The sequence below is a fragment of the Pogona vitticeps genome, chromosome 14, assembly GCF_051106095.1.
Source record: "Pogona vitticeps strain Pit_001003342236 chromosome 14, PviZW2.1, whole genome shotgun sequence".
NCBI lineage: Eukaryota > Metazoa > Chordata > Lepidosauria > Squamata > Agamidae > Pogona > Pogona vitticeps.
The window spans coordinates 15,859,643-15,875,557 of record NC_135796.1 but is presented as its reverse complement, the minus strand read 5'-3'; the positions used below and the strand labels follow the sequence as shown (position 1 = coordinate 15,875,557).

Below are 15,915 nucleotides of genomic sequence, written 5' to 3'. Positions count from 1 at the left end.
GTGTGTGTGTGTGTGATTTTTCAAAAATCCAGATGTCATATGCATTTCCCAAGACTGGAAATGGATTCTTCATGTCCCTACCACCACCACCAGCAATAATGTCTAAAAAACCCCCAAAGAATCAGTTCTGCACTTGGGTAAGAAATAATATTCAGAACAAATTATTCAGAGCAAAAGAAAATATGCAGATGTCCTCACTTTGCATAACTTATTGAAATTCACAGAACTGAATTTTAGAGATTACGACACTTGCAGCTGGATGCCTCCATGCATAAGTGCCTCTGTCTATCCATACATGGAGCAAGAACACAGACACCAGGGTCTCTGGGAAAATAAGACCTGGATGCAAGATGCCCTGGGAACGATGGATTATTTCTTTACCCAGCGTGTTGTTATTCTGTGGAACTCCTTGCCACAGGATGTGGTGATGGCATCTGGCCTAGGTGCCTTTAAAAGGGGATCGGACAGATTTCTGGAGGAAAAGTCCACCGCAGGTGACAAGCCATGATGGGGATGTATCATCTTCAGGCTTAGAAGGAAGATCCCTGAAAATGCCAGATGCAAAGGAGGTTGTATCTGGAGACAGGTCTCTAGTGGTCTCGTGTGCTCCCAGAGGCATCTGGTGGGGCCATGGTGAGAGATACAGGGAGATGGACTAGAGGGGCCCTTGGCCTGATCCAGTAGGGCTCTTCTGAGGTTATTAATATTTCCCAGGGCTACTTATCCTGGCAGCTTATGTGCAGTAATAGCACAGACAGCATCTTAAAAAGCAGAGACATCACCTTGCCGACAAAGGTCCGCATGGTCAAAGGTATGGTTTTCCCAGTAGCGATGTATGGAAAGTGAGAGCTGGACCATCAAGAAGGCTGACTGCCAAAGAATTGATGCTTTTGAATTGTGTTGTTGCAGGAGACTCTTGAGAGTCCCCTGGACTGCAAGGAGAACAAACCTATCCATTGTGAAGGAAATCAACCCTGAGTGCTCCCTGGAAGGACAGATCCTGAAGCTGAGGCTCCAATACTTTGGCCATCTCATGAGAAGAGAAGACTCCCTGGAAAAGCCCCTGATGTTGGGAAAGTGTGAAGGCAAGAGGAGAAGGGGACGACAGAGGACGAGATGGTTGGACAGTGCTTTAGTTGCCCACCATCGACCGAGGAAAGCCTCTCCATCTGGCTTGTTTAAGGACGACAATTTGGCAGGGCCAAAAGAGAAAGAGAAAAAAGTTGACGGACAGCAAGGCACGATCTCGCTCTCCAAGCCGGGTTGCTGCTCATGGCCAGCATCCAAAATAAATAATTATAAAAAGAGAGCCTTCATATGACCGGCAGCTGGTCTCTTGTTGAAACCTTACCAGTCAAGAGGCAGAGCCTGGAAAATGAGCCATGTTGGCCACGTGGGGGCCAACGGTAGCCCAAACAGGCAAATAATCCCACTCACTTTGCTAAATTTATGGCCGCGGCAATAATTCAGCCAACACGCCCACCCTCTCTTTCTCCCCCTAAAGGAAGAATCCATCCATATAACAATTGGATTTTTTTTTTAAAAAAAAGAACAAGGAGCTGAAGTAGGGCCTGGCTTGGCAGCTTGCTGAGATCTCCTTGGGGAGAAATTTATGCCTCTGCTGGGAGGAGGGAAACGGGAGGATCCGAGCTGGCTTGGCAGGGCGACAAGGAGAAAGGTAGCTCTCTGCATCCAAGATTTCTTCCCGGTGCACCTGGCATACCAACTGGGAACCTGAGTTGACCCCTGACTGGGAAACCAAAGTAAAGATAAGTTTCCTTGGCCCCTTTCCTTCCATCATTCCCCTTTCTGCCTTGGGATTGGCTAGCCGAAGATTGGCTGGTCCAATCACAGCACACTCTTCATTGACTCCAGGCTCCCTTCTGTTTCCTGCCCTTTAAACCTCAAACTTTTTCTCAAACCTCTTTCCAGGTATCCTTTTCTCTGTTCTCATCCCCCTTCCCCGAACCCCATTTGTGTGGCTGTCTGTGTCTGAACTCTGAAGCCTTTGCAAAGCAAAACAACCACGGGGCCGCCGTGTGTAAGCGTTGTGTCCCTGGAGACCAAGGCCAACATCATCCACATTCTAGTATTTTCGATCACCGCGTGAAAGCTGCATCGTTAACAAAGCTGACGGGGAGAAAACGGATTTGTCTGAAAGGTGGTGCTGGAGGAGAGCTTTGCAGATAGAAAGACTGGCAGAAAGACAAACCAGTGGGTCCTAGATCAAATCAAGCCTGAATTATCTCTGGGGGCAAAAAGATTGACATTGAGGCTGTCCTACTTTGGGCACATCGTGAGAAGGCAGGGTTCTCTGGAAAAGACAATAATGCTAGGAAAGGTTGAAAGCAACAGGAAAAGAGGGAGGCCAAATAGGAGATGGGGTGACTCCCTCAAGGACTTGGGTTCAAATCCCAGCTTGGCCATGGGAAGTCACTAAGAGGTCAACCTCTCCTTGAGCACCTCACATACCTCAAGTTGGAAGGGACTTGACAGTAACCTCAGAACAAGACAGCAACTTATCCACAACGGCTCTGTGGGATTCAGGAAACGAAGCCCTAACCTCCACCTTCACCAGATGTGCAGGAAACCAAGTTTGACGGATTTGACTCCAAATAAGGCACCCCGTTAGAAAACAGATGCCACTTACCCGTGATCCTCTATGGCTTTTGACACTTGATGGGCCAAATGGCACCGCAAGGGGGCTTGATATGACACAGGGGCTGCCCAGTTGCTGACCTTTGGGAAATACAGCTTCCTGTATGAGAACAGTCATAATTTACAGCAGAAAAAACATAGCTCCATGTGGTTATTCATATACTGTACTGTCTTTGTTCCCGCTTGCACCAATAAGGTGATATCCTTCCATCTCTCTGTATAGGTATATGAATTACTACGTGGTCTAGCATTCAATTAGGGGAGATATTCAAGATCTGTCCCCAATTGAAGAGTTTGGAAATTAGCCGTTTTCATGCCGGCTGGTCCTCCCCTCCTCTCTTTCCTCCCTTTCTCCAGAAAGTGGGAAACCACCCACTATCAATAAATCAAACAAAGCCGTTGTCTCGGCTCCCTTTCAATGGGAGAGTTGCTGGTTGTTTATTGCGGTTATTACATTATCTGCAGCAGCCAGGCAGAGGCGACGGGGAGGGGAGGGGAGGGAAGGGGAAAAAGGCGACAGGACGCTCCAGAAGGAAATTTAATGAAGTGGCACCAAATATTGTATCAAAATAAATGAAGTGGATAATGAAAGAGCACGTCCTAGCCCCCTTTGACAACAATAACCATTGTGTGAGTGTTTGGAGGAGGAAAAGATAGATGGGCGATGGGGAAGGTGGCACGCCGACACGTTGCGGAATGGGAAAACCAGAGGCGGAGCCGAATGATGAGGGGGCCAGGTCTCAATTCTGTCATTCTTCAAATCGGGAAAGAAAAATGGTGAAGGAGGAGATGGAGAACAGAAGAGACGTCCTTGCTCCCTTTGAATTCCAGAGAACAATCGGGCAGTTGAAGACCATGTAGATCAGAGATGGACAACGTCAAACTCTCAAACCCATCTGAGGACCTTGACTGGCCTTCAGAGGGCCATGATTCTCTTCCATGACACCATCCTTTGGCAGCCACTGTTTCCCCATCCCACCCCTTCTAGAAGCTTGAAATGCCTCTGGCTGGCTGGATAGCTCAGTGGGGTGGGGTCCTGGTCTGCAGCGCAGGGGGTGAGGAGTTCGATTCCCCACCATGCCTCCCCCAGGAGAAGAGCCAACCTGGGTAGCCGTGGACAAGCTCCACGGTTCCAGTGAGCCCGCAAGAAGAAGAGGATGACAAACTATTTCTGATAATACCTTTAAAAAATCTGATAAAAGTTGACATAAGTTGGAAGTGAGTTGACTGACGGCTCATCATTATTAATTGTTGTGGATTAGCTATTGGTTTTGTAGGACATTTCAGCTAAATGGGACAGGATTGGTGGTCCCATTCGTACATCTTTGGGGGGATCCATTTCTCTGGAACTGAATTTGCATCTTGGGCTGAAATAGATTTTTCCACTTCGGAAGGGGAAAAAAATAATAATAATAGATATCTCCTCTTTCCTCAGGCGGCTTTCCTTCCATCCTAGCGCCGTTCAGCTTTGCTGACAGCTCACTCACGCTATTTCCCCTCTGAAGCGATCAGGCTAAGAACCTTAGCCGAGTATTCCTGCAAATTCAGAAAAGGAGATTTCCAACAAGCATTAGGAAAATTAAACTTCTCGAGAGCTGCCTCAATCTGGCAAGCTCCGTTGAGCTTCTCAAAGGACAGTAAGTGAAAACATCAGCGGCGAGGGAGGAGAAGGGAGTAAAGGGGTCGGAGGGTGAGAGAAGTGTAATAATATGCCCAAAAAACCCAACAACAACAACAACCCGACAACAAACCAAATCAAAGAAAAACAAGGAATTACGGCTAGAGATGAAAGCACAATAAATCCCGCTTCCCTATCTAAACGGTTAACACAAATGAAATATAATCTCTTTCACACACACCAGGTTTTGTCCAATCCAGGAAAGGGAGTCCTACACAACCGTTGGTAACTCCCTTGAAACGTTCTCAATGCACTGCTGGCACCATCACCATCACCTTCTTAGAACTGCTGAGCTGGAAGGGATCCTGTAGATCATCAAGTCTGGCCCCTGTCCAGGAGGCCCGGTGGGGAATCGAACTCCCAACCTCTGGCTCCACAGAAGACAACAGAAAGCTGAAAGCTCTTTGTGGTAACCAGATGGGAAGGTAGCATGTGACTGGGTCCATCGTGTCTCACGAAAGGGCATGGAACTACAGTCGTGCCCCACTTAACGATTGCCCCACATTACAACAAATCCACTTTACGACAATCTTTTTGCAATTGCAAAACGATGGTCTAATTGGGGGAATTTCGCTTAGCGATGATCAGTTCCCTGCTTCGGGAACTGATTTTCACTTTATGAAGATCAAAAACAGCTGATCGTTGGGTTTTCAAAATGGCCGCCGGGTGCTTAAAATGGCTCCCCGCTGTGCTTAGGGACGAATTCCTCGCTATACAGGCAGCGAAAATGGCCGCTGTACGGAGGATCTTCGCTGGACTGTGAGTTTTTACCCCACTGGAATGCATTGAATGGGTTTCAATGCGTTTCATTGGGGTTTTTAATTTCGCTTTACGATGTTTTCACTTAAGGGCGATTTTCCTGGAACGGATTATCGTCGTTAAGCGAGGCACCACTGTAGCTAATATTCCAGGACTTGCTTGCATGGAGCAAGACAGCAGAACAAGGTTGAATACTGTTGACTCCAAACCATAAGGATGATTTCTCGGCCAACAAATCCCATAACCCCCCATTCCGGGAACTCTACCTGACTTAGACATAGACACCGAAATGTGGGTTATCTGGGAGGAAAGGCCAAAACTGGAAGGCTTCAAGGCTGAGCTTGAGGCGATGTTCTCCCCTTGCCAAACAGCAGGGCCAGCGCTGGTTCTCTGTGATGGCATTGTGTTGGTCTCAGGAGAGTTGGGTAGGGGGGGAAAGTGGCATCAGGCATCTGCCAGAGGCCAAAAAAAGCTTAGGAACCGCAGAGAGGACATTTCTCTCTCTACTGGTGTTTGCCAGGGGCTCAGACCATCTTTGGCCCATCTGTTTTCTTGTCAAACATGACCCACGTTTTATGGTTGACGTGACAACAACTTCCCAGTTGGCAGACGACTCTCATGGTATGATCTTGCTTTTCCATACCCAGAGCCCCTTCGCCATGCTTGGGCTTCTGCCTTGGGACACTCTCCAGCTCCTGTTAAGATAATCACAACCTGAACCTCGCACAGTGTTTTGTGGTAGGAGAAGAGCCGATTAAAAGCCCATTAATCCCATAGAGGGAGTGGAACAAAGGAGGCATCATACCCTCCCAACACATGGGCTGCCGAAAAATACCCTTGCAATACTTGCCAGTTCGCCCATTTGGCTTTTGGACGAAGCTTTTTCAGATCACACAACGTTGAGCTCTTTTTCCGAAGCCCTATTGTATATTTGGGGGGGGGGGGGGGAAGAGGAGAAAAGGACTTAGCAGTAAATCAAATAAATGTCAAGGTGTGCGTGTGTGTTGCGAAAGGAGGTTTTCCATCACAAATTATCCTTCCCCTCCCGAACCGAAGCATGGCAGCTTAATACCGTTTGCTGAAAAGAACAGAGACAAAGGAGGGTTGATTTGACCTTGGGTTGCTGATGGGCAGGAGAGAAGGAATGCCAAGTCCTAAGAGGAAAGGTATTGATTGGACCTCAACGGGATGAATGATACCAGCGGGTTGTAAGGGGCAATTAATAGGAAAGGAGACGAGAAAAGCATGGATGAATAGATGGATGGAGGTCGGTACCGAATTGTGGACTGGAAGGGGATGAACCTAAGGCAATGGGGGTGCAATCAAGGGGGTCTAGGCTGAGACGAGAAAGGCTTCCTACACTACTTCTGCTATTACACCCCCCCCAAAAAACACACACACACAAACAAAAAAACTTCTTCCTGAGTGTCTTTCAGCTGCAATCATCCTGCCAAGGACCCTGTTGGGATTTCACCAGCCTTTTGCCAAGACCTGGCAATAAAGAAGGCTGTGTAGAGCCCATCAGTGGAACAAGAGACATGCAGAAGGTACGGGATGAAGTCACCTTGTTGAAGTCACCCAGATGTGGGTCTGGAAGATGCCTGGATGGGAGACTATGGGGTGAAGGTGGTGGACTTTACTACTGTATCACCCCCGCTACACAGCTGACCTTGTCTGATTTTGGAAGCAAAGAAGGGTTGGCCATAGTTACTTGGAGGAGAGACCACCAGGAGGGAGAGTTCTCCAGGTCAGAAAGGACCTTGAGGAAACAATTCTTGAAAGCCTGGAGAAGCCCCAGAGCAGTGGCCCCCAACCTTGGGCCTCCAGATGTTCTTGGACTACAACTCCCAGAAGCCTTCACCACTACTTCTGCTAGCCAGGATTCCTGGGAGTTGAAGTCTAAAAAAACATCTGGAGGCCCAAGGTTGGGGACTACTGCCCCAGAGGACCTCTAAAGCTACGTTGGTGGACTTTGGGCTAAAGAATTCCATTACTCAGTTACGCAAGATGGGGGGTGGGAAAGATCCTTTTGCCTGTCTTTAATTACCCGCTATTTGTTGGACGACTCCAAATTCTAGCACAACGAGAGAGGGAGAAAGCCATCTGTTCAACGGCTGTGTTTTCAAAGTAGCTTTGGTTCCAGTCACTTTTGGTGTCCTCTGGGTACATAACACGGAAATGTGTTTGCTAGGTTTCTGGCAGATCATGAAAAAAAAAATAGCCTTCCATATGTTAAGTAGGAGAAGTTTATCAGGATACTGTTGGGTTGGTTGGAGGTAGACTTGCCCTGTGTCAACGTTGTTCTTTTAGCATCCATCTTCTATATCTCAGGCTCTGACCGAGACTTCTCCAAGAAGGCGGTACTGCCAGCCTGGAAACCCCAGATTTTGGAAGATCATTCTTACAGTTTTTGAATGCCATTCAGACATGCTCAGAAGCACCTTTTTGTGTGTGTGTTATCTTGATTGCTCTAGAGTTGCTGCTGCTGAAATTCACCCCTTAGTCTTTCCGTTCATTATAGCTTGCTTTGTCTCTCACACCCACTCACTGTGTTCCAACTGTTGCTCAGGGGTTCACTCTTTGTGACATTAGAAGAGCTTGCCATAGGTTTCAGGATCTGGGCTGAAATTCTGGCAACCTCAGTTGGAAGAGTGGGCAGATCTGTCTTGTTGCAAGGAATAGTCCAAGAACTCTTACCAAGTGAAACTAAGAACATGATTGCTCTTACAGATGAGTCTCTCTGCTCATGGAGCTCTGCACTTGGTGGCTCTCAAAAATCTACCAGTCCCATAACCCCTTGTAACTCACATGAAGTTCAGTAGGTTCCATCCACTCTCTCCTTTTACAGTGTCTGCAGAGAACAATATGTGGACATCAGTGTGTGTGCTCAGAGGACTTGGAGGTTTTTTTTTGCTACAGCTGCCAAAATTCTGGCTGGGGGAGTTCCTGGTGAGTTGTGGTAGATGTAATGGGTGAAAAAAAAATCCAGAAATCTCCTGGCTAGCTCCTCTGTTTCACACATGGAAGCCAACCCAATTAGCAGGTGGAACACGGTTTGATGGTAGTAACAGATCACCATCCTCTGACTTGCAGGGTCTTAGGTGGTTTAAGGAAGGCTGCATGACACAGCATGTGCTACTTGAGGGGGATGCCCCAGTCTACCCAATGGTAGAGCCAACCCTGCTCCATGAGCATCATCGCTCCAGGCCAAGAACATCCCCACATGGTTGAAGGGGGCTGCTTAAGAGATGTGTTGTCAAGTCAGGTGGAAACTGCCCACGTGGGAAGCAATGAAATGAGAGCCAACAGAGATGATGTCAACATTTATGACTCTTCCTGGCCAATTAATATGACGTAGCTCAGTCCCTTTACTTTCTTCCTTGGAAGGCAGCTTTAAGGACAGACGCCTACCCAGATGAAAGGACTTGATGGACGGTGGGGCTCTCAGCTCACATTAGCCACCTGGCAAACAAGAAGCTGATGCCAAGCATGGCTTGGCTTAGAAGTTTCAGCCTGTTTCATCCACACTGCGCCCATGGCCCTTGCTTAAAGACAATCCAGTGTTTTAAAAATGCACCAGCTGTTTCTTTGTTCTGTACTCGGGTGGGGGTAGGTATTAGGATTCAGCCAAAAAAAAAGAGACTTCCTCTTGGATTTATTCCTCTGTCAGAACGCTCCTCCTGCTTTTTTGGCACTTGTTTCAAATGGATTGACTTCACAACCAAGCTGCTCTCCTCCCTTTTCCCCATCACTGTCCCCTGTCTTATTTAGATTCACATCGAGGCTGCCGTTTCATCCCACTGTTTGTGGCGCCCATAGGAAATCAGACTAGCTGATGCTCGGAGAACAGCAGGCAACTTCTTATGATGAATTATGGGCATGTAAAAGGATTGTGTTTGTGGCAACAGGATAAGCAGTTGCTGAGCCTGACCTGCCATGACCCATTCCCTTCTGCTGATCTTCACCCGACTCAGGCCCTCCAGATTTTTTGGACTCCAGTTCCCATCAGCCTGGCAAAGGCCAGTCATCCCTATTTTGATGGGGGTGGGGAGGTTGCTCTGGGTTTTAGCCTGAATGTCACAGAGCGATCAGTGGTGCTGAATCCTATCGCCAAGTTGCTGGGCCCTACCTCTAAAACAGTTTCAGCACCATAGACAGCTCCTTCAGAGGTCTATTGAAAAATTATATAGCTGATTTGCTCTTTGAGGCCAAATGTCATCTTTGTCCAATGGCAGGGCCGGGAGAAGTTGCTGAAAACTTTCCAAGTTGTATTTAAGTTGAGTTGCAACTTCACTCTGTCCTCTTCACTCCCCTCCCTCCTCCAGCCTCTTGGGAGGACTACAACCGAAAGCCGAACTTGTGGCTTCAATGCATTGAACGCTCATTTCCTGCCTTGCTTGATCAAAGTTTCATCCATTACCTAAACGAAGTGTGAAAGTATTTTCTGCAGTTACTTACCGCAGCACTGCGAGTGTGTGAAGTCCATTCATCTTCATAGTTGGCTCAATGGGGAAAATAACTCTTGTTCCCAAATTGAATCTTTTGGCTGCCTTGAAGTTCATTTTCTGGATCAATGCAGATTATTATTAGCTAGCAATTATTATTTTTTTTTCAGTTGGTGAGCAATCTCCAGAAAATGAGGCACATCACCCAGCAGTTTTGCTGGGGAAGGGGAAATATATTTCAGAAGAATTAGAAAGTTATTTTGGGGACTGTAATTCTAAAAGATTCTATGTTTTCCATCCTCATTGTGTACACATCCAGAGACATCGCTGGATGCCTGTAGCATCAAATGGCAAAGTGCACATCTACCAAAGTCATAAATCAAAACCTCCATGAAGTTAGAAAGCTAGCTCACCAAATTGAGAGATAAGATCAGTTTTCTTTTTCAGGCTCTCTCTGTAAATTGAAAAGAGAACACTTGAAGCCTATAACATCAAGTGACAACATGCACAACTACCAAAGTCACAGATCCAGACCTCCCTGAAGCAAGAAAGATAGCTCCTCTAAAGGACAGGGAAAATGTAGGTTTCCCCTTTCAGAACCCCTGTGTAACCTGAAATATAGTATTCGAAGCCTGTAAACAATAAGTGACAATGCCATACATCCAAACCTCCCTGAAGTTAGAAAGCTAGCTCTTCTAAAGAAGAGGTAGCACGTAAGTTTTCCTCTTCAGGACCCCTATGCAAACTGAATTTACTGCATGAGGAATGGCAATTGCTCGAGGGTCTCTCTTCGTTTTCCATTTGCACACCCAGTCATATACTAGCTACCCAATTCATCATGTGGTCAGTTGTATGAGTTGAGTTGCACCAGCTGTAAAATAGAGATAAATCACTTGCTCACGGCTTGTGGTCAACCTAAGACGATGCTGCCCGTTGCCTCTAGCGTGCTCACAGTAGATTTGGTTCATTTTGTAATGGTGAAACCCATCTAGCCACCCTGGAAGTAGCTGGATCATGCACCATGAGAAATCCAAGACAGAGAGGTACAGTTTATCAATTAACAGGATCTCTGTTACAATCCTGCCTTCCTAATAAGCTAGTTACCCATGCTGAAATAATGGGCCTGCAATTTCTGGACTCTGAGAGCTCAAATGTCGTCTGAGCTCTGCCCGTCTTCCTAAGGAAGCATGTTTAGGAACCCTATTTAGAAGCGAGAACGGACCATCTTGTTCCCTCGATTCATCTATGTGATACAGGACTTCGGCTTCTCCTCCGCCTTCTGCATCTGCAGCTCAGAGAGCCAACGAAGCCCACAATATGTGTTTTGTTCCGAGGGCGTTTTTAATGAACGTTTCCCTGTGTTCACACCTTTACCTTCCTCACATCTTTTCTAGGCTCCTTGCCTTTAGTCCTTCCGTTCGAACGGCTTATTTTAAACCTCAGCCCTGCAAGAGCGATAATTAGACGGAGGCAACTTTTGTAAGATCTGAGCATTGTCCTGGCTGTTTTTCTTTCTGTTGCCTCCCTGCAAAAAAAAGCTCAAAAGAATGAGATCTTATTAGCTGGCTTCTCTTTTTCTTTTCTTTTTTTTAAACAAATTTTATTTTTCTCATGTTGTTTTGCATCAGATTATTACCCACACACCCTTCCGAAGAACCACTGAGTACAGCTAAAAGTTGTTGTATGGGATCTCGGTCATCCACTGGGTGGTCTTCCCAGGGTCCCACCGAAACCAAACCTTCCGCCATTCTGATCGCTCCCCAATGGTCATTGTCTTGTCTTTGTTCCTTTGCCCACATACCCCAAATTAAAGGCAGAAAGGTGAGTGGAAATAAAGAAACAACAAACGAAAATAAATGGTCCCTGTTGCTTCTGTTGTCTGTTGTTTTTTTTTTTGTTATGCGTTTTCGTGTAACCGTTCCATATAGTTCCTTAACTCTTTACATTCCCCCAGGTCCATGTCCTGACAAACCCATTTGATATCGTCCTCATTGCTGCTTAAGATGGAGTTGACAGTAGGGCAACCACCATCTGAAGAGATGGTGGTGAACGTAGTAAATGTGACTCTTTTCCGTTTGGAGGTGGGCGAGGCGGTCGGCTCGCTCTTCTGTTCCTTCCCTTCGGGGAAAGTGGCGGACGAATCCGAGGCCCGGAAGACTTGGCCGTTGAGGTTCTTGTGAGCGTTGGCGTCGAGGAGGTACTTGCTCTCTTCTAGGTCCATGCCTCGGTCGATGGCTGTGATGCACTCCTCCTGCTGAGCGGAGAAATTGAGGTGGTTCTCCAGCAACTCTGTCCTGTTGCTGAGCCCGACCCAGTCGTGGGAATGGCTCAGACCTTCTTGCTCTTCAAAAGGACCCTGCTTATGGCGGTACTTCAAAGCAAAGGTGACGCAGTTGATGAGGAAGACGAGAATGGCCAAGCAGAAGACACCCAACAGTGCATACATTCCAATCTCCAGGTCGCTGAGACCTCTTGGGGTCTCCACAAGGTCATTCTCTTCTACATCTCCATCACTCCTCGGGAGGTCCACCTGGGCTGGGAAACTGGTGAAATCTATCGGGATGTTTGCCATATGGCTGTCATTGTCCAGAAGACTCTCACGGTCTTCTTTCTTACTCAAAATGGACTTCTGAGTGCTGGTCCCTCTAGCTTCTTCTTGACCCATGGACGAGCTGTAATAAGGTCCCTCCTGACGTGACCTTTCCTGCAGAGTCATCTTCTGACGCCGGCTGCTGGTGTGGTTCTCCAGATGCACCCCGCCCCACTTGCTGTCACTGGTATTGGGGTTGGCGTCGTTCTGCCCAAACTTAACCTTGATATTCCCACTCCCGACAGCCATGACACTTTTTCGCTTGGACTTCTGGCAGGATTCGCTGATGACCATCTCCACTCTCACCAACAGCCCTTGGCCTTCCGACTCGGCGGTAACGAGGGGCCACTTAAATTTGGGGCTCTGGTGAACAGAGACCACTTTTTCATCCAGAGACGTGGCTACCAAAGAGAAATCCTTGGCATCGTAAATGTCCAAGGGCATGACGGCTCCATCGCTGAACTGGATCCAGCAACTAATGGCCGCTTCCTGTTACAGAAAGCAAAGCAAAGCAATAATGGAACAAACTCGTCAAAGATTATATTTTAGGTATAATAAAGAGCCATAGAATAGAACTCATAAGGTTGTATGGCTGATGTTTCCTCTTAACTAGATAGCAATGGTTCTCAACCTTGGGTCCCCAGATGTTCTTGGATTAAAACTCTCAGAAGTCTTCAGCACTAGCTGTGCTGGGCAGGATTTCTGGGAGTTGTAGTCCAAAAACATCTGGAGACGCAAAGCTGGGAGCCACTGCTGTATGAAAATGGAGAAAGGTTCAACCACCAAGAGGAAGAGTCTTCAGCCTGTACTACTTGGCCATTCTGAGGTCCAAAGAGAAACTTCTAGGATTCCTAAAAAGTCACACTCTCATTGTTGTGACTGTCTCAAAATGTAGTTTTTTGAAACTCAGCACCATAGGCATTGCAATGTGGATTCCTTTTCCTACTTAGTCATCATCATCTACCAGCAGCAGGAGGGAAAGGCGTATAATTCAGACCACCCCCTCTCATGACAGTCCCCCTTTTTCTCCATGGCTTTGACAGCAGATCAAGGCTGCCAGGCACCCAGCCTCAAGCCATTGCTAAGGAAGAAATCCAATTCCTCCTTACCAAACTATTTATTTTATTTTTTTACAGAGAACTAATTCTAAGTAGTTGTTGGTAATAAGATTTGTCTCCCACGGAAGTGATTAGAGCCAGCTATAGCCGTCTCAGGCCCTTGGAAGCTGTTTTCAAATGCTAATAAATGGTGTGCCCAATTTCACCACACGATTTTGGAATTATCAAAAGAAAAACAAACAAACCCAACAGCATAAATTTAATGCATTAAACACACACACATACACACACACTTTTAAAATATCAGGTCTCCTGAAATGACACACTTGAGTTGAAGGAAGACTGAATCCACCCAAGCACAAGAAGTCATAGGTTGGCCACCTGTTTGGGGCCAGCCCTATTGTTAGGCAGAGTGAAGCAGCTGCCTTACGGAGCAGATGTGGATGGACAAGGGTTGGCCCTGGATGGCCCTCGGATGGGAGGCCATCAAGAAATCCCAGGTGCTATATTGGAGAGGGACCATAGCCCAGTGATAAGAGCATGACCACAGTTTCACATCCATCTCCAGGCTAGGAAGGAATCCTAAAGAGCCTCCTGCTGCCACAACAGTAGGCAATAGTGGTCTAGCTCAGTGATTCCCAACCTGGGGTCTCCAGATATTTTTGGACTAAAACTCCCAGAAATCCTGGCCAGCTCAGCTAATGGTGAAGGATTCTGGGAGTTGTAGTCCAAGAACATCTGGAGGACCCAAGCTTGGGAACCACTTCTATAAACTGAATGTTTGAGTTCATATAAGGCAGTTCTTTATGCTCCTCAGTACCAATCTCCGATCCAGGATATTCTCTCTGCATGTGCAAATAAGTGATCCTGGATATTTTCCTTTGCTCTTGTAAAACTCAGTGAGGATTTTTAATGCAGAGAAGGTAAATGCTTATCAGCTTTATGGGTTGTTTTATTATTATTATTATTATTATTATTATTATTATTATTATTATTATTATTATTATTATTATTATTATTATTATTATTATTATTATCATCATCATCATCATCATCATCATCATCATCATCATCATTATTATTATTATTATTATTATTATTATTATTATTATTATTATTATTATTATTATTATTATTATTATTATTATTATTATTATTATTATTATTATTATTATTATTATTATTATTATTATTATTATTATTATTATTATATGGTTTTCATTTACCACCTGATTTTATTTCTCTTCCCCCTTTCACCATCATACCCAAAGGACGGATTCGGACACAACTATTTTTCTTCGAAACTGAAATGCCATCAAAAGCCAGTTTTTCTGAGCGGATTTCAAGGTAGCGTATTTAGCTTCCCAGGTCAGGAAAGGATTAGATGGCTTGTCCCAGCTTTGCAGCTCTGTGTATTTGATTGCTAAACTCTACAAGGAGTTTGGAAGGGAACCTCTTCTTTATGGCTCCGTCAAAGATGCAGTCTCAGGTTATTTCTTCTCCTGAGCAGCTAAAAGAGAGATCATAGAATAATTGAGTTGGAAGGGTCCTATGAGGCCATCAAGCCCAACCCCCTGTTTAAGGCAGGAATCCAAATCAAAACAAGTCGGACAGTGGGTTGTTCCATTTTGTCTTGAATTCCTCCAGCGTCGAGAGTCCTCACCACCTCCCGAGGGCTTTGGTTCTGTTGTCGTACTACTCTAACGGTTAAGAAGTTTTTCCTGATCTTCATCCAAAAATCTGGCATCCTGTAATGTGAGCCTATTATTACACATCCTGTACACTGGGATGCTTGAGAACGGATCCTGCCCCTCCTCTTTCACACTGGTGCTGAGGAGTCAGTAATGTTTCCCCTTTGCGGGAACTGCACCTAACATTGTGTATTTTGGTTTCGATGGGTACGGACTACGGGAGTAGCAACAACTGGTAGTTGGTGGGCCACGATTGAAGCCCTCTACACAAACATGTGGGTAAACAAAGACACTAGATACACACAGAAGCCAATTTCAGAAGGAAAGGAAGACTACAGATGAGGAGCACCTGGATCTGGTCACTTGCTCACCCTTTAGAAGTTGCCTTATGGCCAACACTGCCTCCCCAAGCTGGTAGGAAGGAGGGTGAAGTCACTAAGAGCGACACCAAGAGGTCACCATGGACAAGAAAAACTACATCCACGTTTACTATCCAGCTTCCTACCCTGCAAGGTTTAAATCCATCACGAACCTCGATCCCTCCGTTGGTTGGGAGGGCGCTCGGGGGTTAGGTGGGTGAGACTCCATTTGTAGAGACAGGAAAACCGGACGGGTTTTATCACACGTCGTTATTGATCCATGTAGACCAGTGGTGCTCAAACTGGTGTCCCCAGATGTTTTTGGAGTGCGATTCCTGGAAGCGTTTACCATTTGTTGTGCTGCCCAGGAGTTGTGGTTCAAGAACATCTGGGGAACTGTTGCTCTAGAGCAGTGGTCCCCAACCTTGGGCCTCCAGATGTTCTTGGACTACAACTCCCAGAAGCCTTCACCACCACTTTTGCTGGCCAGGATTTCTGGGACTTGTAGTCCAAGAACATCTGGAGGCCCCAAGGTTGGGGACCACTGCTCTAGACTAAGAATCTGCAAGGGAAGCCCCCCCATCACACACTACAGTCATCTAAAACCCGCTGCCAAACATGCAAAGGAATTAGAATTCACACACACACACACACACACACACACACACACACACACA

The 15,915-nt window shown here is 46.3% G+C and overlaps 1 protein-coding gene across 2 annotated transcripts in view; it reads right to left on the bottom strand.

Annotated features, from left to right (window-relative positions):
• Positions 1–11,103: 11,103 nt before the first annotated feature.
• TMEM132D (transmembrane protein 132D) overlaps positions 11,104–15,915 on the bottom strand; it is a 233,539-nt gene continuing 228,727 nt past the window's right edge. For both annotated transcript variants that reach the window (XM_078381730.1, XM_078381731.1), the window contains one exon: positions 11,104–12,619. In XM_078381730.1, coding sequence (XP_078237856.1) covers positions 11,438–12,619 — 1,182 coding nt within the window. In that variant the 3' untranslated portion in view covers positions 11,104–11,437. The remainder of the gene's footprint in view (positions 12,620–15,915) is intronic.